This window comes from Nipponia nippon, unplaced genomic scaffold (assembly GCF_047370975.1).
Source record: "Nipponia nippon isolate SJK-2023a ecotype South Korea unplaced genomic scaffold, ASM4737097v1 scaffold_1, whole genome shotgun sequence".
NCBI classification, from domain to species: Eukaryota; Metazoa; Chordata; class Aves; order Pelecaniformes; family Threskiornithidae; genus Nipponia; species Nipponia nippon.
The window spans coordinates 148,180,829-148,204,464 of NW_028262290.1; the positions used below are offsets into that span (position 1 = coordinate 148,180,829).

The following is a 23,636-nucleotide window of genomic DNA, read 5'->3' on the forward strand; positions in this document are numbered from 1 at the left end:
TTGAATCCAAATGCTGAGCAAGAGCTGCACCCAATGCACACTTGCTGTTTCAGTCTGCTTGTTCATGGAAACAGGACCCTGTATCCTGTCTAGCAGGACCTGGCAGATAAACAGGATTGCACCAAGGGGCCATTAGTGCCGATTTTTGGTTTGTTACCTCACTGTTGGGCATTCCTTTGCATGTCATCAGCAATGAGAAAACGCAAGGTGCAAATCAGTACTGGATGCGGTGGTACAGTGTGTCTGTAACCTTCTAGGATTTGCATCCCCAGAGGGCTGGCTGTTAGCTGTGTTTCACCACCCCACCTGCGCTTTGTAGCGCAGCTGCCCTGAGGTCAATATGCTCTGCACATCTGCAGCCTGTCAGAGAAATCAATGACTTGGGCTAGTTACAAGCCTGTTCCTATGCTGTCAGCATGAGTGTCCAGCATCCTCACCTCCCCTCGTGGTACCCTGCTGTTTTTTCAGCCTGTGGCACCAGATTTAAAGATACCATAGTTGAGGTTTCTGGTTTAGTTTAGTCCATTCATTTACATATATTTGATTGTAATGTGAATGTCCTGCTTACATTTTATGTCCGCTTTTTTTGTTTTGCCAGTGAGCTGGAGGCATTTGTTGAAGACCTGAAGAGGGACTCTACTGCTTCCAGCAAGACAGTTACACTGAAAGATGTTGAAGATGGAGCCTTTCTTTTGCGTCAAGTGGGAGAAGCTGTTGCTACCCTGAAAGGTACGTGCTTTTCCTTTTTACTTTTGGTTCTTCTCTTTTAACCACAGTGGCTGAGAACAGGTTTGCCTTTGAACTGGGGGCATTAACTTTCACTTCCAAAAAGATTTAAAGTTGGGATTAAGGAGCTTGTTGCATGGTCCCTGGAGAGAAGGGACTATTTAACTATTTAACATTCACCCCATCATCCGTTTCTCCCCAGGGCTTTTATCATTTCCTCTTGAGCTTCACAGTTGTTGTCTTTGCAGGAGAGTTCCCGACATTGCAGAATAAAATGCGTGCAATCCTCCGGATTGAGGTAGAAGCTGTGAGGTTCCTAAAGGAAGAACCACACAAGCTAGACAGCTTGCTGAAACGTGTGCGCAGCATGACCGATATCCTTACCATGCTCAGGAGGTGATTTTTTTTCTTTTTCCTTCAAAACTAAAGAATTTCCTCAAGCAGGGCTGGAATAGCTTTTGGGTTTGGGTTCTTCCCCTGTCCCCAGGCAATTTTGAGAAATGCAACTTGCTTGCAGTATTTTATAGATTCTTCCTAGAGCCCTCTCAAGGGAAACCAAATTAACCTTTCCTGTGCTCTGTGCAGTGGTTCTGTTCTGACCAACAGCCCCAGTCGTCGAGATCTTACAACTGAAACTAGCTCCCTCTGAACTCAACACTTCCAGATTTGGGAAGTACCTGGATGAGAAAGCTTACAGAGTGGCATCGGTCCCATATTTGAGCTAATTAACTGTAGGCATTTACAGCAATATCTAAGCTAATAGAAATATTCTCTGACACCGAAACATGCATCCCCAAAAATGTAACAGTAAGAAATAAAACAGGAAAACATTCTAAGTGGATAAAGATATCCTAAACCTCCTGAAAGAAAGAAATATTTTTCAATATGCTTGTGAATTCATGCAAATTCTTTATTCTGTTCTTTGCAAGGAAGACGCATTAGAGAAAGTTGAAATATTAGACAAAATTTCTGTCCACTGAGTGCCAGTGTTTAGCTATGTTTGTCAGAATATATGAGCAGCAAATGCTGCTGACTTATATGAGGCAATAGGCATTGGATTTAAGTCCTACTCAAAACCAGTGAATCAGGCCAAACTGTCAGTGGTGGTGGTCTCAATTTTACTTCAGTTACAAGAAAATGTAAGTCATAAGCCTATTGTTGCTACCATTATTCTAAGGAATGTAGGGTTGTCATTGTTTCCATATATCCTGGAGCATATGTAAAATGGATTTGCCAGTACTGGCAGATGGATAAAATGGTTTATGTAACAGGTCTTCTATGAGCCATCACTTATTTTTCCATGTAGATAAACATCTATATCCTTTCATATTAATTTCCTTTTCTTAAAAATGACTACAGTTATTTCCTGTCTTGCCCTGTTTGGGGAAAAAAAAAAATAAGCTATGCATGACAAAGTTTTACCAAAAGTAATTTTTTGCAGCGCATTATGTAGTAAGCCTCATAAAGTCTGTTTCAGTAATGGAAAAACTGATGACATTTGATGGCTAGCTACACTCCGAAGCTCAGCCATTTCACAGCCAGCTGCCAGAAGTAGTTGACTCTTTACATCCTCAGGTCATTCTGCCCCAAACTCTTGACAGAAAAGACCATAGTGAAATATCATTTGAAGGCTTTGTTTTGGCAATTTGCCAAACTGCTACCTCACATTCTGTGTAACTACCACTTTCTGTGCTAATAGTCCTTGAACACCTTGTTTAGCTAGATACAGCGTATAAAATTGAAGTCAACTGACTTCCATTCTCTCTCTGAAATCAACCCACTGTAATTCATGGTTTGGTCAAAAAGTGCCAGTATGTCCATGAAGGTTTGTAAACATTTTAAAAGGCAAAAACATCCTAATTAGAGTGGCCTCCTTAGAATGCTGAGTCCCTGACTCTGAGAGGAAGCTATAAAATCATACAATTGAAAGCATCAGGAAGAAAAAACACCATTTTGATGTTTTTGACATAGGTGGTTTTTCCCTTGCAAAAGTTTCTTGTTAAGTATTGCTCATGACTTGCCTGTATGCTAACCATGTGCCATGCTGTTGTGTTCAATTTGGCTGGGCAGACATGTTACAGAAGGACTGCTGAGGGGTGTGGATCCATCCCAAGCTGTGCAATACTCTGCTATGGAAAAGGCCACTGCAGCTGACACGCTGAAAAACCAGGAGGAGCTCAAGCATGCCCAGGGACATGCACAGCAAAACCTCACAGCAATCACATCAGAGTCCCAGGTGTCATCAGTCAAGTCAGAAGTCGTCCCCTTCTCAACAATGGCAGTCCATCATGTGCAGAGCTCGCCTGTTGTCATTCATCAGTCACAGCACTCATCAGCCCTGGTCAACCATGCCCAGGGTTCACCCACTGCAGCCAGCCACAGCGAAGGTGTGCCAGTGGGTGGGCCCCTCTCAGCCACCCCACCAGCTCCCCTGCAAGAGCCTGCAACAGGATCCCAGCCCACACAAGCCATGCCAGCACCACAGGTCTCTGTCAATGGCACCACCATGCAAAGTCTTTTCATTGAGGAAATTCACAGTGCAAGTACTAGAAACCGAGCTGTATCAATTGAGGTACGGTGTATTCTACTCAATGAGTTGTCCTCTTTTTGGGTCTGAGCTCCCAGTCTCACTCTTGAGACTGCAGGTGGGATTTTTCAAATGCATTCTGGGGATTTAAATGCTTAACCCCTAACTACACCGTACACTTCTGAAGATACCCTCTGATTTTAAATGCAACAGGATAATAACATGTAACCAAAATGAGTAACAGTGTTTTTTAAATAACCTTTATAAAAAAAAAAAATTGTTTTTTAGAATACCTTATTTTTGAACAATAACATATGATTCTCTGGCAACACTTGCATCAGTGGATTTCATTCACTCTTTAAATCTCCATATCCCTCATTATGGAGAGGTAAAAGTGAAAAAGTGTGAAGTTCCAGTGGTTTCACACAGAGATATTGAGAGAACCCACAAGTGAACGCTCATGTCTTGTTATAGACATGCACTTTAATCACCAGTGTGATATAGTAAGGCAGTGACCCAGATTTGAATTTTGCCTTTGTTCCTTTAGTGAACAGTGGCCACTGTCAGTCTGTCGTGTGTTTGTGCACATAGCACAATGGAAGTCAGAACCAGTGTACAATTAATCAGTGTTAATGTATTTCCTCTAGTTGCTGACTAGAACTGAAAGAATCTATCCATATTGACCTATAATGTTTACACATGGATTTTTTTTAAAAAGTAAGTGTTCATAACAGAAATCAGAGAAATAAATAGGTGCTTTACTGTTTTTGTCTAGAAAGCTGAAAAGAAGTGGGAAGAGAAAAGACAAAACCTTGATCACTATAATGGCAAGGAATTTGAAAAGCTCTTGGAAGAGGCCCAGGCCAATATAATGAAGTCAATTCCTAACCTGGAGATGCCTCCCCAGCCAGCAGCCCTGCCTAAAGGGGATGCAGTGGAAAAGCTAGAAGTCTCAGGTAAGGTTTGCTAGAGTATATGATGCTAAAGAATTGCATGTTTGGAAAAGAGGCGTTATTTTTCCTACTTTCTAGAATGGTTTCTGTTTACAGATTTCTCTGTTCTTGATCATACCTGTGAGTATGTCCTTGAGGAATAATGCGGGTCCTGTGGACAGGATGCAGTGATTTTACAGATGCCAGTGTGGGTAACAAGCTGAACACAAATTTCCCTGTAGTGCAACTGAGAGAGTGAGTTTGTCCTCTGGAGATAAAGACTCCTTATGAGTAGGAGATTAATAGTACACCTTGCTTTTGACAGAGATGAGAGTATCTGTATGCTATACTATATCTATATCTTGTACACTGTGTTCAGTTTTGCACTTGAGAGTTTAGCATTACAGAGAACTCTGGAAAGAACCACAAAGAGTTTGAGCACAAATGATCTTACCATCAGAAACCTAAAAAGCTCTTTTTTGTAGACATATTTGTTATCAAAAGAAGATGAAGACATGCCTGAGGTTTCTGAGGGTAAGGAGGCCTTTTAACTTTGCAGAACATGTTCCGACAAGTTCCAGCAATTGGAAGCTGAAGCTAGAAAAGGCCACGTTAAATATTAACTGTCAGATTTTAACATTTAGAGAAACTGATCACTGAAGTTTAATTATGAACATACGGGATTCTCTGCCAGTTCAAATCTTTAAGCAATTCTAAGTTTCTTTCTGAAAGGCTGCTCAGGCACAGGCTCTGTGCATGATCTGCTTAAAGACATCCTTGAACCTACATTAAGTGGAAAGTCAGACTATTTGACCTTAATGATCTTTGCAAACTTCGTAATCTTAAACTATAAATACAACCAGTGTTTTGGATGAGTCCCTCAGAGGTCTGAAAATGACCTGTGATGCTACATAACTAGGTTGTCTTGGGGAAGTGAACAGATATGTAGGAATGAATGAGAATTACTTTCACAGTGAATGAGAATTACTTTCACAGTAAGCATTCTGGCTGTCCACAGCTATGATATAGATATAGCGAGGTACAAGTTGAATGTGAGTCAGACTGTGACCCTGTAGCAAAAAAAAGGCAAAAATCATAATGAGATTAACAGGAATATCTACAAGACACATGAATCTGCTCAGCAGTGGTGAGCTCTTACACAGAAATTCCCAAACCCAATGTTTTAGACTTCAGGGAAGACTGAACAAATAGGAGGGAGTCAAAAGCACAGCAATGATAAGGACCAGAGCTCTAAAAAAACATCTCTGGGGAACAAAAAAGAAAGAATTGGTTTTGTTTAGCATGAGGAAGCAAAAGCTGAGGAAGGACAAAGCAATCTCTGAATACATAAAAATCTGCTTAAAAAAGAAAAGACCAACTTGCTTTGTGTGGGTAGAGCAGCAGTCGAAGTTGGCAATTGCAACCAGGAAGATCCAGGTTAGGTATTAGGGAAAAAACTCATAATGATAAGGAAAGTGAAGCACTGAGGAAGGCTGTATGAGGCAATGAGGAGGATGTAAGATCCCCATCATTGGAGAGAATGGCTCAAGACTAGCATTGATCAAGAATTATATAGGTAGAACTACTTTGCGGTAGCAGCATGATGGGCTGTCCTTCCAGGGCTAGTTCTTTCACAATTTAACATACAAATCCATGTCTGAATTTCTTCACAGTTCAAGGAACAAAGATGCCTCAGCCAAACCTTGGATTTACCTCATTAGCCAAACATGAGTCAGCTGTGAAATTCTTACCCAGCTACTTAAGCAACAGTCCATCCGGCTCAGCAGTTTGTCTTTCTGACAGAAGCAATGGGAGATACTGTCTGTGGGCAGCACAGAACCTAGCCACCTTCTACAGTCTGCTAGCACTCCCCCAGCACCTCCAATTTATATTAGAGGGAACGCCCCAGCCTCCTCTTTTTCATATTCATTGTGGATCTTTTATCCAGTAATTCCTCTATACCTACTTATACCATTTGCCTCCCTACTGCTGTGGCAGCAAGCTCCAGGAGCTCACTCCCCATCCTGTGAAGGAGCTTTCCTTCACCTGTTCTAAAATGATCTCATACCAGCTTCACTGAGTTCCCCATAGTTGTAATATTCTGCAATTTGGCAAACAATAGCTCTGCATTCCCTCTATAAGATCATGAAGGCAGTGGATAAACTTTGATCATATCCTGGAGGTCTCAGCCTGCCCCGTGGGCTCCAAACTGCAAACTTGCAGCCTTTCTGGTCTCTCCATCTAGGCCAGCTGCTCCCTCCCCAGACTTGGTTCAGTTGCCCTTCTTTAACTCTACTGTGTCCTGGAGCTGTGGAGACCAGAGCTGCATGCTGCACTCAAGGTGTTGGCATGCCAAGGCTGTAAAATGCTGCAAAACAATGCCCTGGGGCTTGCGTACAGAAATTAATATAGAATTTGGGAAGAGCATTTTCAGATCCAGCATTTTGTTCTGGGCTCACCTTTAGCACTGACAAGTTGTGGCTCCTTAGATGTCTCACAGCATACATGTTTAAAATAAATTCTGTTGAACCTCATAAAATAGTTTTAGAATTCTGGCACCATTCAGTGAGGTTACTGGCTATCAACACAATTATCTTGTGTAATGTGCGGCATAAATAGAAAACGTCAGTGAAAACAAATACCATATGGGTGCAGTGAGCTGTGACATCTTAAAAAGTGCAGAACACAATAACAGAAGTTTTGTAACTTGCATAGTTAACTAATCCACTTCTAGAATACAATTTCGCACAGTGTGTAGCCAGCAGATTTAAGGAGAAATTTGATGAAATTAAGACATTTGCCTTCTGTTGTGCATAATGAAACCTGTAATAGTAACATAAATAAGGGAACAGCAAAACATTTCCTTAATATCTGATTAAATATCTCACATGCCACCCAACTCGTCTATGATTCAAGATGAAAAATTCAATATCTGTCTGCTGTAGACTAGATAACTGAGCAACATAAGGAAAGAGACCACCTACCTACTGATGTAGGGCATAAGACACTTTGGCCATAAATTAGCAGAGTCCTCTGTTGGCTTTGCTGCAGAAGCCAGATATAGATCATGTTGCCAAATATGTTTTCTCAGCCATTCTCCACACAGAACCCAATTAAGAAACTCTTTTTCCCCTGCAAAGCACAAAACAAAGTAAAATTACACACTTTACAGAATTTTGCAGATGACTCTAAATACTTCTTTAATGTCTTGACTCTAACTCAGCTTTGTTATCAAGATTGTTCAGTGAAAACTATGGGGAATGTCTCTAACAGGTACATTAGAAATTGGGCTCCTTCATCTCTCTTTGTGCCTTCATATGCAAGAATGCCCTGATTTTTGCAAGTGCTGAGTGATCAGCAGCTTCCATTAAAGACAGTTTGCTTATTTGACTACAAAGACTGCCTCAAGGCAGGCATTATTATTTTGAGATCGTTTTAAGACATGTTGGATTTTTTTGGTACAAGTAGAAATTTATATGGTGGGGGAAATTAATTCCAGTCTGGCTGTGCCTGTTGAAGAATGCTTCAGTTCAGTGAAATGGCTGGCGATGAACAACTCCCATTTTGGTCACAGAAGCGCTGAGCCCTTTGGCACCAAAGAAGGTTCCATAAAGTAGCGGCTTTGATCATGGTTAGTCTCTGACTGAGTGAATTGTACTTGTCCATTTACTCCTCTCTCTGTCAATATGCTAGAAGAACTCAGCCATAAGAAAAAACAAGTATTAGAATTAAGGTCTTTTCCTCAGTTTTTTTCCTCTGAAGTTTTTTTTCCTTCCCATTTAGATTGGGGAAATAAAATTGTTTAGTAAAGAAAATAGAAATCCATCTTTGAAGTTTTATGTCTTGCCCGGTGTTGTTGCATTGACTGTGAGCAAACCCCATCACAACCTCTCCGTAACGACCCCAGTTAAGGGAGGTGAGGGGATTAGCCTTCGACAGCGTGCGCACTTGCCGCTCACTGGCAATTTCTCTTGCCTGTGTTTCTCCTTTTTATTTCCCATTTTGAAGACGGAGATGAATGAATGTCTCACAGATGTGAAAGAGATGGTTGGTAGGAATCATTCTGTCTTTGTGCCTTCCCTGTCTCCCATCCAGCCTTGCTCTTATTAAGTGTGAGAATAGCGCCAGTCAGAGCCGCTACCAGTTGGAGGGTAATGGGTTGAGCCCGTTAAAAGGACTAGGGGTTTTCACACTCCCCACATCATAGTCTGCTAAACACCATCTTAGAGAATTACTCCGATTTTACAGCAGCAGTACATCTGATGTCACAAAAAACTTACTGGTGCGTATTGACCAAAGAAGTGGTCTAATGTAAAGTACATCTGGAAATTCACTCTTGTTGCAGTCCTGTGAGTGAGTGCCAGATAAGGAGGGAGATAATACAACAGAGCATTTCTTTAAGCTTAAGCAGTTTCAAAGAACATTTGAGGTAAGAAGGGAACAAAGATGAGGGTGGGTCAGACAAGGGCTCCGTCCAGCCCCAGGGGCCAGCCGGCATGTGGAAGGAGCCTGACACAGCCCCGGCAGCGGGTGGTTATGCAGTTATGTGCCCAGAGGGAATTCTTAGCCCTAAACAGCTGGGTAATCCCAAAAGCAGGAGGTTTTATCTTTCTAGGTTATATTTATTCCAGCTGTTTATATAACACTGAGTAGCTGCAGAAGGGTCATTCTCTCGGTCTTGAAAATAAACGTTGTAAACAGCAGTGTGAACATGCTGGCTGTTGCCATGTATGATGCTTAACCTGTGACCAGAAACACATAGGGACAGGTCACGAGCAACGTAACGCTGCTTCTGGAAAAAATGCCATCCAGTGACAGTGGGGAAGAGGAAGTGGCAGCGCGGTGGGGAAGCATCATGGTAGGGAAATACCAGTTTGAGAAACTGGTCTTCGCTTGGAAGACTCTCCTTGGAAAGCAAGGGCTGGCTCTGCTCAGCTATGGGATTTGGTATTTGAATCTTCGTGGGCTAGCAAATTACACATATAGGGTTCTCACATGATAATTCAAAGGCAAACTTGTGCATTCCTGGAATAGTCAGTAGTAAGTAAAGTGAAAACAAATGCTGTCTTAGAAGAGAAGCAAGTGCAGTTGCCCTTGGTGCTCCCCTGCCCTGCTCAGGAGCGAGAGCAGTGTTTATATTTTCCCTTTCCGCTTTTGTCTGAACTTACCTAGTTTTGTCCAACTATAAGATGGACAAAACTCTTCAACTCCTCTCCTAGCACCTTGCTGGCAGCACCTCCCAGGCAGAACAGAAATGCGTGCTGGTTGCTTCAGAATTGCTGAGAATGATAAGAAGCCTCCAGGTTTGGTGTCTTGCTAGTAGCCACATCAGTGGCCACACTTTCAAAGGAGGCTACAGGGGCACTATCTGTAACCAGGTACCCAGGTGAACCTCCACCTCACATACTTCTTTACAAGCGATTGATTTGCAGAAGTGTGCTGTGCTGTCACACTTGTACACCAAGGGCTGAAACCCAGCCACAGTGACGTGGGGGACAAGAGTTTTGCTGAAAATTTCTGGGTGAAGTGGCATGGTTTCTCTGGGCAAGTGCAGCACTGTCTGCTTTTGTTCAAGGTGTTTCCACTTGAATCCCAAATGTGTTTCTATTCATATGTATTCAGCTGCACGACTTCTTAAGACATTTTTTTCCTTTCCAGTTGAGGCAGGGATGCAAATACTTTTTTCCCCTCCTTCACCTATGCCCACTTTTTGCTGCTCTGTTTACTTGCAGAAGAAGTTCCTGATGGAGAACTGGATAATGACAAACTGACCAAGTCTCCACCTCCTCCACCTCCGCGGCGCAGTTACCTGCCAGGTTCAGGACTAACCACAACGAGATCAGGCGATGTCATCTATGCAGCCAGAAAAGAGGCTGCTGCTGTCAAGGTTTGATGATTCAGACTCTAGGCAATCAGACTGTTGATGAGTGGCTGGCACAGAAAAACATTCCCAGGCTTGGGCTGTGTCTATAAACCACAAAATAAGTTGAGACAGAGCTACGTCCTGGAGAGCTACTGAAACTGCTTACCAGGAAACACTACTGTTAGGCCAAATGAACAAGTACGGTTTGTTCAGTTCTGTTTACAGGAGTCTTGCTGCTTTTATCTCCTAGCAATGTAGAAGGCAAGTCACAGACTGCTTTCATTTCGAGTGGTAAGAAGATTAAAAATAAAAAACCCCACGCCTTACACAGATGGGGAAGATCAGCTCAGATTTGAGAACGTTTTTACAGAAATGTTGCAAATTAGTTTCTTTGGGCTTTCTTTCCCCATCTGTTCTGTTCCCTGAAGGAAGTGGAGGGAAGTCCAAGTTAGGAAGCTTTTTGATCTGTGAAGATGCTATCATATCAGCAATACTGGTTGCTTTTGAATTGAAGAAGTAGCAGTCTCCTTAAAAAGGAAGAGGGACCTTGCAACAGGGGAACTGCAGTAGTGTTGAATTTTCTGTGTTCGCTTTGCATCAGGAGGGCTCAACTATGTTGTCTGTCTGTGCTTTCTCATCTCCTTGTAGGAATGCAGTGAAGATGCTGGGCAAATAGCACAATCCAAAGCCCCTAAAGAGGATCAGGCATTGTCTCGGAGCACCGGGCATGCTGTAGCATCAGCTGCAAAAGATGAAGAGGAAGAAGAAGGAGATAAAATAATGGCAGAATTACAGGTATGCCCTTTGGGTTTCACATGAAGACACGTGTGCCCAACATCACTTCTAGGGCTTTGGCACAATTTATAGCTCAGAACATGAAGGAAAGTAGGTCTGCCAGTCTCACCCGGTCCCACTTTATTGCATGAGTGGTACACGTTTTGTAAACACCACCCAAATTTTGTTCAAGAGGTCTGGAGCTGAGAGAGTGGTCAAGAATGCAGGGGTTTCCACTGGAGAATCTTACACACGTAGATGGGACAAGGAAAATACTGGTGTGCATGAGGTGTGGTTGTCCGTGGCCTTGCATTTCTCACTTAGTACCAGACCAGCAAGGTGCTGAGAGCCCATCATTTGTGTTAACATTGGTGGGAACAGAGAATACGGGGTCTGCTCCTGGCGGGTTGTGCTCACTTGTTCTGTGCCATGGTCCAGTGTTTGCTGGAGTGTTTGAACATTGAAACATTTGCTGTTCCCTGTTGTGTAACTGGTACATTACTCTACCAGTGGCATAGGAGTAGTGCTCTCTTGCTGGTCCTTCGCTTCATAGCACATAGGCTGGTTTAGTTCAGTGATGGCGGTGCTGCAGTAAAAGCCAACTACTCCAGCTACCATCAGCAAGCTCCAGCTTCCCAGGGGCACCCTCTGTCCTCTTCCATGCCCACCTGAGGAAAGGAGATGTGGATCAGCTTAACTGGCTATAACTTCTGTTGTTGGGGTGTTTCAGAGAACTTGTCATGACATGAGATGATCCTGCTGTCCACCTGCTGAAAGGTGGGTTTGGTGCTGCCCAGGGAGTGTTTGCAGCACAGGAGACGTGGCTATCAAGCAGCAACTGTTACATGTGATGGGTGCACCCTGCTCAACTCTCACCCATCAGCGCTTCAAACAGCTGGTTTGCAGGTTTACCTGCAGCAGTTTACCCTTGTCCCCTGTTTGTGTGCTAATGGCTAGTGTGACAGGAGAGCTGAGGACAGTGAAACTGTCACATTGTCTCGTGTCTCCAGGAAAGCAACCCAGCTGCCTTGCAACTGGTGACAATGAAATGGAGGTTAAGGTCTGGAAAGGGGGCCTGAGGGGAACTAAGGAGGACAAATAGACATGGTAGCTCAACAAGGAATGAGTGTTTGAGTGCTAGTTTTGGGGACAAGCAACGCTCATTTTAAACAAATACCAAAATACCAGTTACATTTTAGAAGGTTGACAGGGTACCATGTTTTAGAAAGGGCAAACTGCTTGATGCAGGAGCTACAGACTCATTAGTGTGATATCAGTCGTAGGCAGAACAATGGAAAATCAGGTACGGGATTCAATCAGTGAAGACTTAAAGGACCGACAAACAGTTATCCTAGTAAACACAACATAATGGAACACAGATCTGCCAAAGCAAACGACACTCTTTGATCAGGTAGCAGGTTTGACTGCTTAAACTGAATTGTATACCTATAAACATTTTTGTAAGTCATTTGATCAAACATCATACAACATTCTGATAAAAATTTGGCACCATGGAGTATACCCCCCCCCCAAAAAAAAAAAAAATCTTAGGACGATTGAGAGCTGTATGGGTCTGAAAGTGTTAACTTTGATGCAGGTGTTTATAGTAAGGTCCCACAGCGACCAGCTACAGGCCCAGTGCCACTCTGTATTTTCATCAATGGCCTGGAAATACATTTAAAATCCTTGCTGTTTAAATCAGCTTAATTAAAACTAGTGAAGCGTGAGAGCAGGGAGATGATAGCAATCACTTAATGGTCATAATACATTTACTGAAATATAAAGTCCACATGCAGAACAACAAATACAGGCAAGACCACAACTGCATGTCTTGGAAAGGAAGAGGAGTTGCAGTAACAAGTTGACAGGAGGTGCCAGGTCAGTGCTGTTGCCACAAAGTTAGTGTCTGCTTCGGGTATAGATGTGAGAACAGGGAGTGTTTTTGTCTCTGTGCACAGGATCAGTGAGATCAGCACTGGGCTGCTGCATCCATGACTAAGTGTCCATGCGTCCCCTATTTGAAAAGGCTGTTAAGGATATGAAGGTTCAGAAGAGACTTGAGTACAATGTGGAGGTACCTTCATGGGAAGTACCTTTTTAATCCAGCAGAAAAAGGCATGCTAATCAGCTGCTGTAGCACAAAATGTATTTGGTCACTGTTACAGATATTTCAGAGCAAAAGTGATAAATAAACAAAAATACCAAGGGAAATAGTGGATTCTTCATCACTTAAAGTCTGAAGGACTTTGAGGATGCCTTTGTAGCTGGTATGCCGAACTCAAAAACACATCTCTGGTCTCACAAATGGGTAAGCTGGGGAAAGTCCATACCCTGTACAGGAGGAGCAAGGCTACTTGTTCTAATAGTTCCATGTTGTCTTAGGTACTCTGGTCTATAAACACATACAAATAGGATGTAATGGAAAACAGGAAGAAATGCTACACGCTGATTTTTGCACTGGATTTTTTCATTATTGTTCCTTTTCTCATTTTGCGTTAACATGCAATATATATGAGGAGTACAATATTTAAAGAACAGGCCTGATTCTGATCTGTAATCAGGGCTATTAATTTCATGAGAGTTGCCAGGAATTAAATAATTTCCCTAATACGTGGTATATGAATACAATCTTCTTGCGTGTCACGGTGCGTTTGACTCCTGTAAGCACTCCTCCCTCATTCCCCTGGCCAACAGAGATGTCCTGCCTGTACATCTAACCAATGGCAGACTGTGCCATTAGAGGCCTGCAGAAATCCCAGTGATGCACACTTGGAGCCAGCACTGTGCAGTGGTCGCAATGATGGTTCTGCTCCTCTGGATCTAGAAGCCAGCTGGATAGAGAAACCCAAAGGAAATGGAAAGAGGATAGCAAGACAGAGGGCTGAAAAGTCCAGGCCATGCCCTGGGGTACACATGGTGGGAGGCCCATGGTTCACAAGCCCGTACACTGGGGTGTTTCCAGACCAGGAGGAACCTGAAGTGGACTGTCACCGTCAGGAGCATTAGTGTCTCCAAGTTTTAATAACAATTTATGTGGGGAAAAGTGATGCAGCTCTTGCATGATGTGCCTTCAGACAGGCAAATCTGGGAGCTGCGTGGACAGCAAGGGGTGGGGAAGAGGCATTAGATGCCACCTTCTTTCATTTATTGAATGTGTAAGGCCTGCTGCTCCCACCTCTTCCTCACATTTCTGCAGGCAACATATAGATAGCTTCCAGATGAGAACATCTGGGGAAGAAAATCTGTGTTTCTGCTCTGCACGTCCTGTCCAGCAAACCCCTGCTAATACGCACTAGGAATGGTGGTGAGAAAGCATAAAGGAAGCACAGGAGAATTGTTTGGGGACAGTAAATGGAGTGAAGAGAGCTGAGCTTTGGGATTCGTTTAACACATAAAACCTTAGGTTTAGTTATTAAGTGATGTGTGGTTGAGGCCAAAATATGTCTGATGGGATTTTGAGGAGATATCAGACACTAGGAAGTAGGTACTGTCACAAGCCCGAAGTTTGTCACGGGCTTCCTGCTTAAGTTTGAGTAGTTTGCAGCACCTCTGTGCGCCTTCATCTCCCCATCTGTAAAAACAGAAATGAAGCTTGTCTCCTTGCAGGGGACATTGAGGTCAGCGTGATGAGTTAGTCTGCAGTCTTGGCAGATTGGAGGGTATGCCCTATTTCTCTTAGTCTGATAGTCTAAAACCTCCATAATCTCGTGAGCTTGTAAATAATATTGTTGAGCTGTGAATGTTAAAAACAAATGCTCTCTTTGTAGTTGGTCATCTCCAGACATTTCTGTATAAAAGCTACTTGGTCTCCTGATAACCTGCAGTATTTATTTCCTAGGCTTTCCAGAAGTGCTCTTTTATGGATGTAAACTCAAACAGTCATGCTGAACAGTCCAGAAATGATACACATGTTAAAGACATAAGGCCTGGGACTTTAATGCATCACAAGGAAAAGAAGGTAACAAGTGGCGTTTGTAAACATGCCACCCGGTCTTGGCATAACCTTCTTTCCTTCAAAACTGATCTTATATCTTGTGTCCTGTTCTCTCTAACCCCCACCCACCACTGCCCAGTGGTTTCCTTCCTTTTATCTCAGTATGGCTCAGAAACGCTCATATGGAACATTATATCAATCTACATTATGTGTCTCATCAGCAATTATACAAGGGTTGCATGAAGTTTTATGATTCTGTGAAATCAAAATTAAAAGAGAATCCATCAGTTTCCACCAGAGAGATTCTCATACTCCTCAGAACGTCCTTCCAGTGCTGTTCTGGCAATGGATGGTAAAGCATTTCTCCTAAGCTTTGTACTTGTCTTGACGAGAAATAGTGGTTCCTCTCAGTCTCAAGAGCCACTTTAGAGAATTTCTGCTTTATTTTGCTTCATTTATTGGTCCCAGAAATAGTTATTAGATATTCAGAAATCCCATTCAGTTTATTGGAAGATAGAGTCAAGGTGGATGGGCCGAATTTGCCCTTATTCTAAAAGTTAATGCCCAAGATTCACTCTTCAGTGGTGGGACTTAGAAGAGGTGCCACGTGTCTGGGGCCGTAGCCAAGTTGGGGTGAATTTCACAGCTGTGTCTGGACTGGGGTTGCCATTTGAGTTGATTGGTCTTAGTGGGCAGCCAATGTGCAGGATGAAGAAAAGGACAACTATTTCTGCCTTTGCAGACCTCTTTTTTAAGTTTAAGAATAATGAAGTGAATCGGTGCTGGGTTTAGGGAGTTGTGCAGGCATGACAGCTTGTCAGCCAAATGCCAGTTTGCAATGGTGGGGAGGAAAACACAGCTCTCCAGCGCAGCATTGCAACTTTGTCATGCATTTTGTGTGTGTATGCAAACTGGGAATAGCAGTAATACCTTCTCTGATGTAGCATCCTGAGTAGCTCTCCGATGGTTTTATGGGAGACATTGCACTTCAACTTCATTTAACAGAAACTGATGGAGGGAGAGAGAAAATTACTTTGGCAGGTCCCCAAGGCAGAGAAGAACCCAGCTGTCCTAACCACAGCGAGCTGCACCTGCACAGGGCACTGCAGCTGTAAAGCACAAGGTGACAGCTAGATGGTGGTGTCTGATATATTACTAGCATCAAAATCCATACGTCCCCCCGAAGGTACTGCTGCCAGGTCAGGGCATTGCACACAAGGACTTTGCTTGGAGCTGCCCAAACAGCAGTTCTGGTCTAAAGCTGCAAGCACCTGGCTGGGTGAGGGTACAAGTCCACGGGTATGAGTAAAAGGAAAAAATGGAGAAAAAAATGTGTGAACGTATCTCTAGTTGTCCTCATTACTACTAGTGTCAGAATGAGAAGATCATATTGTTACGCGAAAACCTGGGTCACCACTCAAGACACTGCACATCCTGTAGCACAAATGTTTCTTTGAAAGGTGCTGCCAAGTAATTTCCATAAACTGCTATTTATTGGAATAACACAGAGTCCAGGAAATTAAGGTTAATGAGAGCTGGTTTTGTCATCTGACTTGACAGAGTGTTTATTGGCTTTAAATATGGAGCCTTATGGTCATGATAAACTCATAGAGGAAATTAATTTTGTTGTGGCTTTATCTTTTAGTAGAAAGGCAGCAGTTCCTAAAATGAGATATATTGTACAATGACACCGTAAGATGTTGCACTGATGCTTGGAACAAGAAGTGGAACTTGCTAAAAACCCTCTAGAGAAATGGGAACTCAGTCACTGAGTCAGCGTATCCACAGGCAGCAAGTGCCATTACGGGGCCTGACCTAATTCTGTGAGCGCTGCTGTGTAATGGGACTGGCGGGTGCCTACCACTTAGCAAGTCTGGGCCTGAGGTGACCGTGAGCCCTGGCGTTTTGTTTTGATACCAGCTCTCATCATGAAGTGCAGACAGCATCAGCCTGCCCACTGATGCCTTGCTGGCTGTGGCTGGTCTGCATGGTAGCTCCTCCTCATTTAGAAATATGAGGGATGTCGGGTATCTGTGGAGCAGCTGCACAGCCTCGTTACTGCTAATAAGCCTTTGTAGAGATGAACTGTGACTCTGGTCTGTCGCTGACTTTCTCACTCCTGTGTTTCGATTGTGTGTAAAGTTTTTCTGTGTAAAATCGCCAGACAGTCTATAAGAAAATACCACACAAGATGTAGAAACTATACTTTGTGAACCTCTGTGTGCGTGGGGAGTGCATGCACTAGCCAACCTGTGGATTTCTGTACCGTCACTCATTCATCTCAGCTGGGAAAGCAACTCTCCTGACTGATCTTCTGCACATCTTGATGCTCATATAAACATAATCTGTCCTTCTGGTGTGTTAGGAGGCAGTCTAGTCTCAAGCAATGTCAGCAGTAACGCTTTTGGCTCACTGCCTTCAGGCACTTGAGGCCAGATTAATTTCCTTCTTGGCGAGCCGTCTTTTGACTGTAGATTTCTCTCTTGCTCGTTCATAGGCATGGTGTCTCTTCAGGTCATTCCCTCACCCTGATAATTAGTGTTTATCCTAAGCTGTCACTAGCACTTAACAAACCAAGCCCCCGAGAAAAGCCTGGTATTACAAAACAGCATCTCCAGGGGACCTCGTTTGAAAATAAAGAAAAAAAATCCCCTTAAATTTGCATTGAGCTAGTGGATGACCTCTCTGTGTGCTGTTCGGAGTTGCTGCTATAAATGAATGTAGCTCAATGTTTCATTGGGCACTTCCACGGGTGCTGCAGGTAATTTTGAAGGAGTACTTCCAAGCTGCAGCAAGGATTTAGAAATGCCTAGACTGTGACCATATTAACTGTGATGGAACAGCGCTTCTCAGGTGTGAGCAACATTAGAAGCAGCAAAATGTCATAATTTGAAAATCGGCTTTTACCAGTGCACTAATTCCTTTCAAGGCTAGCCAGGCTCTCACATTTGGCACTCAGGTGAGCTAGCAAGCCGCAGTGCCCTGCTGTCAGCCCTTCTGCATCAGGCTCCCTTTGATGCGTCCCAGCAGAACTTAATCAGATACCATGAATCTTTTCAACTTCAATCTTATACAAGCTAGGGATTTTTTTAACTGGAAAGTAAGCAGGTCAAGGCAGCACTGTGTTGGAAATAAGGTAACTATTTGCATCTTCTGGAGGCCTTGTTAAGACAGGAGCCCTAGGTAAGAACCCATGCCGGCCCCGTGCATAGCACAGAGCAGCAACATCATGCACTGTTCTGCCAGAATTTGGAATTTTGCCCCGAAGACAGACAGGCATCAGATGGCAACTTCAGACATGCCTCTGCAGCAGTAAACAGAGTGGTGAGTTCACGAGGTCTGCGCTTCCCCTGAGAATATGATGATTTATTTGGGGGAAAAAAAGTCCTGTAAAGGTAACAGCCCTGAATAACTAAGTAATCCGACTTTCCCCCTTAGGTGTATGGGGCTACAACAGGATCTCCCACAGATAGTGACCATCCTAAAGAGAAGAGGGAAGGGAAAACTGAAGAAGAATTGGGTTCTGATTCATCCAGCACAGCTGACAGTAAAATTGGCTTTTCAATGAATGACAGTCCTACATTTAGCAAGGGTTTGTTTGTAGACAGTAGAGACTATTCTAAGAAAAACCTCCAGAATATGAGCACAAACCTGTCTGGTGTCAGTTTGCCAGAGGATGACAAACAAAGAGGGGCTCAAGATATTTTAGGATCCCATTTTCCAGCTGTTGAAACTGGAAAACAAAAGCCAAACTATGGACTCTCACGAGATGCTCGCCAGGGCCTGCCACAGGGCGAAGCCTTGCAGAGCACAGGCAAGCATATCCCCATCAGCAGCGTTGCCCCTCTCATGAGGCACACGCAGGAGGCTGCAGGGCCTCAGCCTTCCTCGCAGGAGCAAGAAGCTTCTGCAGTCAGCTACAGTCAGGTTGTGCTAAGACCCAAAGTGTCCAGAAGTAACAGTGTGAACAGCATTGAAGAGGCAGACTCTCCGGCTAGCTCTCCAAGTGAAGACAACCCACCCACAGAAAACATCGCCTTCATGATTACTAAAACAGCTGTCCAGGTCCTCTCGAGCGGGGAAGTTCACGATATAGTCAGCCGGAAAGGTGGAGATGTGCAAACGGTGAACATTGATGCGAGGAAGGACATGGCATCGGAGAAGGGTATCCCAGAAAACACAGACAGCGAAGAGCCAGTGGTGTGCCTGGACAAAAAACCCGTTATTATCATTTTTGATGAACCGATGGATATTAGGTCAGCTTATAAGCGGCTTTCTACAATTTTTGAGGAATGTGATGAGGAGTTGGAGAAAATGATGACAGAGGAAAAGATAGAAGAGGAAGAGGAGGAGGAGGAAGAAAACGAAGCACGTGAAATCTCTGAGGGCCAGCAGGAAGAGCCACCAGTAGTTAATGACAGAAAAGCAATCGCAGAGTATTCAGCAGCTCACTGTCTCAACGAGCAGTACGTATTTAACGTGCAGTCTTCCTCTGACCCTACAGAAACCACACCTCCTGCAGAGGAGGAAAGCACAAAGACGAATTTTAACAAATACCGTCAGATCTATGGGCTAAACACAGAAGCAAACTTGGACTCTGCTGATCAGTTTGGAAGCAGGCAGGATTCTAAGAAAAAATTTAAGTTCAAATTCCCTAAAAAGCAGCTGGCTGCTCTGACGCAGGCGATACGGACAGGAACCAGGACCGGGAAGAAGACCTTGCAGGTTGTGGTCTATGAAGAAGAGGAGGAAGATGGGACCCTGAAGCAGCACAAGGAAGCAAAGAGATTTGAAATCACCAGGTCTCAGCCCGAGGACAGTGACAAAAGTCCTTCTGGGAAGCAAGAGGGACCCGCCGGGGCTGCAGTGTCCCTGTCTAGGACTGATGAAATTCGACAGAGTACATACCGAACGCTAGACAGCCTTGAGCAGACTATAAAGCAGCTGGAAAACACCATCAGTGAAATGAGTCCAAAATCTATCCCTGAAAGCACATACAGCTCTGAGGGAAGCACTGTCCCCTTCTCTGCCCAGATAGTACCAGAGACCCCACCCCGAGAGCTTGTAGTGCTGGATGAGAGCCTTGCTGGCGTAGAGCCCCCTCCGTCAATCCCAGCCACTTCACGTAAGGTACCTTAGTCCGAGAAATCAAACCTCCAGCTGCTTTCTAAAACCTGCAATAATCACCATTAAACAAGAGGTCTTGTGATTTGTTTGCTTCCTTTCAGGTGGCTTGTTTGGGCTCCCCATGAGGTGTCTAACAGCTAATAGACCATTGGGGTTTTTTTTTTTAATCTTTGCTGCTGATTGGTGATGGGCAAATGCAGGGGAGCTGGGTCGAATAATCCGCTGTGTGAAATGACGAGCGTCACTGACACGAAATCCAAGCTGATCAGTAGCTGAGCAGTTTTCTCCATTTGATTCTGGAAATTAACACCTGCGGTGTGAAGCTCCTGAACTTTCCCTGCATGTAGTACTGTGGCTTTTTTTTTTGGCGCATGGTGTGCAGTCCCCTCTTCAAGCGCACTGGTACTGATCACGCCTTCTCCTTGTCTCCCCTCCCTGCCCCTCCACTCGTTTCCGCAGGGCTCCAGCGCTGCCTCCCAGACAAGCCGGATGCCGGTCCCCATGGCTTCAAAAACTAGACAAGGAAGCATGGAGAAAGCAGGCAAACAGCACAAGCTGCAGGATCCACGCCAATACAGACAGGTAGTTTTACCCTAAACCCAGTGTTTGGACGGACATTTCATGTTGTTTGTTTATTTAAAAACTCCAGTAACTGACTGAGATTATACCAAATAACGGATGCCTGTCTTTCGAGTGAGGTCTAACTGGACATCCTGGATCCTGGGGGCATGACAGTATCTACTGATCTTTTCACCATGCTTGTGCATGCATGTCTGCAATAAAACACCTGCTGCTTTTTTTTGTTCGGTTGGTTTGGTTTTTTGGTTTTGTTGTTTTGTTTGTTTTTTTTTTAAAACTGTGGTATTCAGCTGTAATTTTAAGATGTCAACTACCTGTTTACTTTCCCTTTGGTAAATGTGGCGGTTCCTTAGGAGAGCTGGGAACGCTTCTGTTCATAGAGTCTTTACAGGAAGCCTCGGACACTAACCTGTCGGTGTAATAGATGGCAGTAGATGCACATTAACTCTCCAGCCGGACATGTCTATTCACACGTTAATAACCCAGAAGCATGGCCAATGTAGTGACTGGTCTCTAACCCATAGCTCGCACCTTCTCACGAAAGCTCTGTTGGCTCGCTCTCTCTTCTATGCACTCTTCATGGGGCACTTTGGGTTTTCTACCAGGTCCAGTCCATGGCTGCAAGACTTAGCTCAGGCCTCGAACTGTTAATTCTTATTCTCTGTAGGGCTATTTTCCCAGGTCCTGTTGGTTTATCATGTTACTGGCTTTCTGACAAACTGTCTCCTGCCGTCTTTATTTGCAGGCTAATGGAAGTGCTAAGAAAGCTGGTGGGGACTATAAGGCTACTTCCCCTACCCTACCTGCTTCTAAGATCCCAGCCTTTTCTCCCACTTCTGGGAAAAGCAGCTCAGCACCTGCTTCTAGCGGTGACAGCTCTAACCCTCTTAATCCACCCGCTAAAACCTCCATTCCTTCCTCTAACCTTCTCGGTCCTCAGACAGGTCGCATAACTTACTCTACCTCCCTCATCCCCTCTGTCTCTAACGGCTCCTCCAAGTTTCAGAGCCCCACTTACCCAGGGAAAGGTCACCATCCCTCGTTCTCGCTACAGACTCAAAACGGCCGGCCATCCCCTCCTTCCTCCTCTACCTCCCCCCCCTCCTCTACCTCTCCCCCTTCACTGAACCAAGGTATGAAGAGCATCAGGACAATCCACACACCTAGCTTCACCAGCTACAAGGCACAGAACGGAAATGCCGGCAAGTCCACCCCCTCCACGGCCAAGGAGCCCTCCTAAAGGCTAAGCACAGCACGCCTGCAAGTTCACCAAGGCTTTTTGTTCATTTTCAAAGAATCCGCAGCCAATATTTTAACCAGGGAATGTAACCATTTTGCTGTATTGCTGGAGGCTTAATACTAATCACGTGCTAAATACTGAATTACTACACTAGATTAGAGTGAAGCTTTTTTGTAAAACCGTTGCTGTTGTAATGATAAAAGAGCGTTTTCTTCCTTTAGGCAGCGCCTCTTACAAAAAAGTGTGAAGGTGTGTGAGTGAACTTGAGTGCGTGTGCACAGCGGTGTACGGAGCATGGGAAAACGTATGGTCAGAAATTTAGTAAGTTGTTTTGTATAAAGCTATTTTTCATTATGGGGACTAGAAGTGAACAGAGATATACTAAAGTGTGATTATACACAACTGTAAAACTGAAACTAAAATATTTTTCTTTTATTTTGGTGTTATTTAGCTTTGTTACAGATTTCTATTTTTGTCAACAAATGTCATGGTTCCTTTCGAGATCTTTTTGCCAAAACATTTTGATACTATTGTAATGTACATTTGAAAGTAGTATGCTGGACAGTAGACCTCTACACAAGAAACAGAACAAGACTGCTCTTAGTGTGTATGAGGCAACTCAACCTATTGCACTGCCATTCAGATTATATTTAAGAATTTGCCAAGCCAAGAAAAACAAATAAATTGTTTTACACATATAGGTAGTTGCTGATTACTTTTTTTTTCCTTAGCTAAATCCACCCTTTTCCTTCAGTTTTATTTTACTGAGACCTGGTAACCCGTTAATGTATTGCATTGTGGATTTTAAAATGTACACTTCTGTACTGTTCTGTATACTGGCAAACTTTTGTACATATCTATAAATATATATAAATAAATAAATACTGTATGTGGCTGGGCACATAGAGTAGTTTTACCACACCAAAGTTAATTTTTATGCATGCTTAAAAATACATATGGGGAAGGGTTGAAAAAGACGGCTACCAGTCAAATAGGAAAAAAAGCAAGAAGCTTGCATAGCTCATGGTTTTGTAAATAAATTTATTTGTATAACACCATAATGTAATATACAGAACTATGATAAGCAAAGATCTTTACAAAAATAAAGGGCTGCATGCTTATATATTTGTATTTTGTCACTAATAACTTTTATAATAGTCTCAATTAGCTGTTAAGCTGTTTGCCTGAGAGCATTAAACCACCAGGAGAAAAACTGACTTTATTTTCCTCGGATTAAAGCCACACGTAAGTAGTAATTTCAAAATGGGGTCTTTCAAATTTACCTGGGCAAAAGCTAATTGCTGGAACTCCAGGTCAGAAAACTAGCAAGAAAAATACAAAAGCACCCAACCTGTGACCGATTGAACGAGGTATCATCTTTTCCACCTTTAAGTAATTTTTCTATTCCTCCTTGTGAAACAGGAGGGTTCTGAAAAGTGTCATTTCAAGGCTGAGCCCTCAGATGGTGCGTCCCTTGCAGTGGGAGTAATTAAAGAATGTAAAGGTTAACGCGTACCTCGCCAGCACGACCCACAGGCTAGTTCCGGCAGCGCTCACGCAGAACGCAGGAGCTTCAGCGTCAGGCCGGGAGCCGAGCCCAGGACCGGCCGGGTGGCTCCAAAGCCAAGGCAAAGCGTAAGGCGCAATTCAGTGTGCTCACACTGAACCACCGGAGCGAAGCCGGTTCCCTTCCAGCTGGTACAGAAAGGCGGTGGCTCCGCAGCCTGCTCTGGGAGCAGCTGATTCAGGTGGGAAGAACCTCTCAAAAAAGGTCCGTCCCACCGCACGCCCCGGGCCATGCGCTTTCCAAGGGTGCCATCTGCCTCGTCAAGTCTTGAGTACGTTACTCCCTTGCTCCGAAGGGAGCAAGCCTGATTTAACGCCTTACCTTGTTACCAGGTAGGGCTCGTGCATGTTCCCACATAACAGAGAGC

The 23,636-nt window shown here is 43.9% G+C and overlaps 1 protein-coding gene across 16 annotated transcripts in view; it reads left to right on the top strand.

Moving 5' to 3' along the window:
* Positions 1–22,782, top strand: part of KIAA1217 (KIAA1217 ortholog) — a 377,218-nt gene extending 354,436 nt beyond the window's left edge. For 11 of the 16 annotated variants that reach the window (XM_087776760.1, XM_087776747.1, XM_087776756.1 and 8 more), the window contains 10 exons: positions 599–729; positions 975–1,122; positions 2,797–3,298; positions 4,029–4,209; positions 9,918–10,072; positions 10,697–10,843; positions 14,661–14,780; positions 18,195–19,886; positions 20,343–20,465; positions 21,208–22,782. In XM_087776760.1, the coding sequence (XP_087632886.1) occupies positions 599–729; positions 975–1,122; positions 2,797–3,298; positions 4,029–4,209; positions 9,918–10,072; positions 10,697–10,843; positions 14,661–14,780; positions 18,195–19,886; positions 20,343–20,465; positions 21,208–21,702 (3,694 nt within the window). In that variant the 3' untranslated portion in view covers positions 21,703–22,782. Of the gene's footprint in view, positions 1–598; positions 730–974; positions 1,123–2,796; positions 3,299–4,028; positions 4,210–9,917; positions 10,073–10,696; positions 10,844–14,660; positions 14,781–18,194; positions 19,887–20,342; positions 20,682–21,207 lie in introns of those variants that run through there. The other 5 variants (XM_087776777.1, XM_087776794.1, XM_087776842.1 and 2 more) reach the window with 5 other exon arrangements.
* The last annotated feature ends 854 nt before the right edge of the window (positions 22,783–23,636 follow it).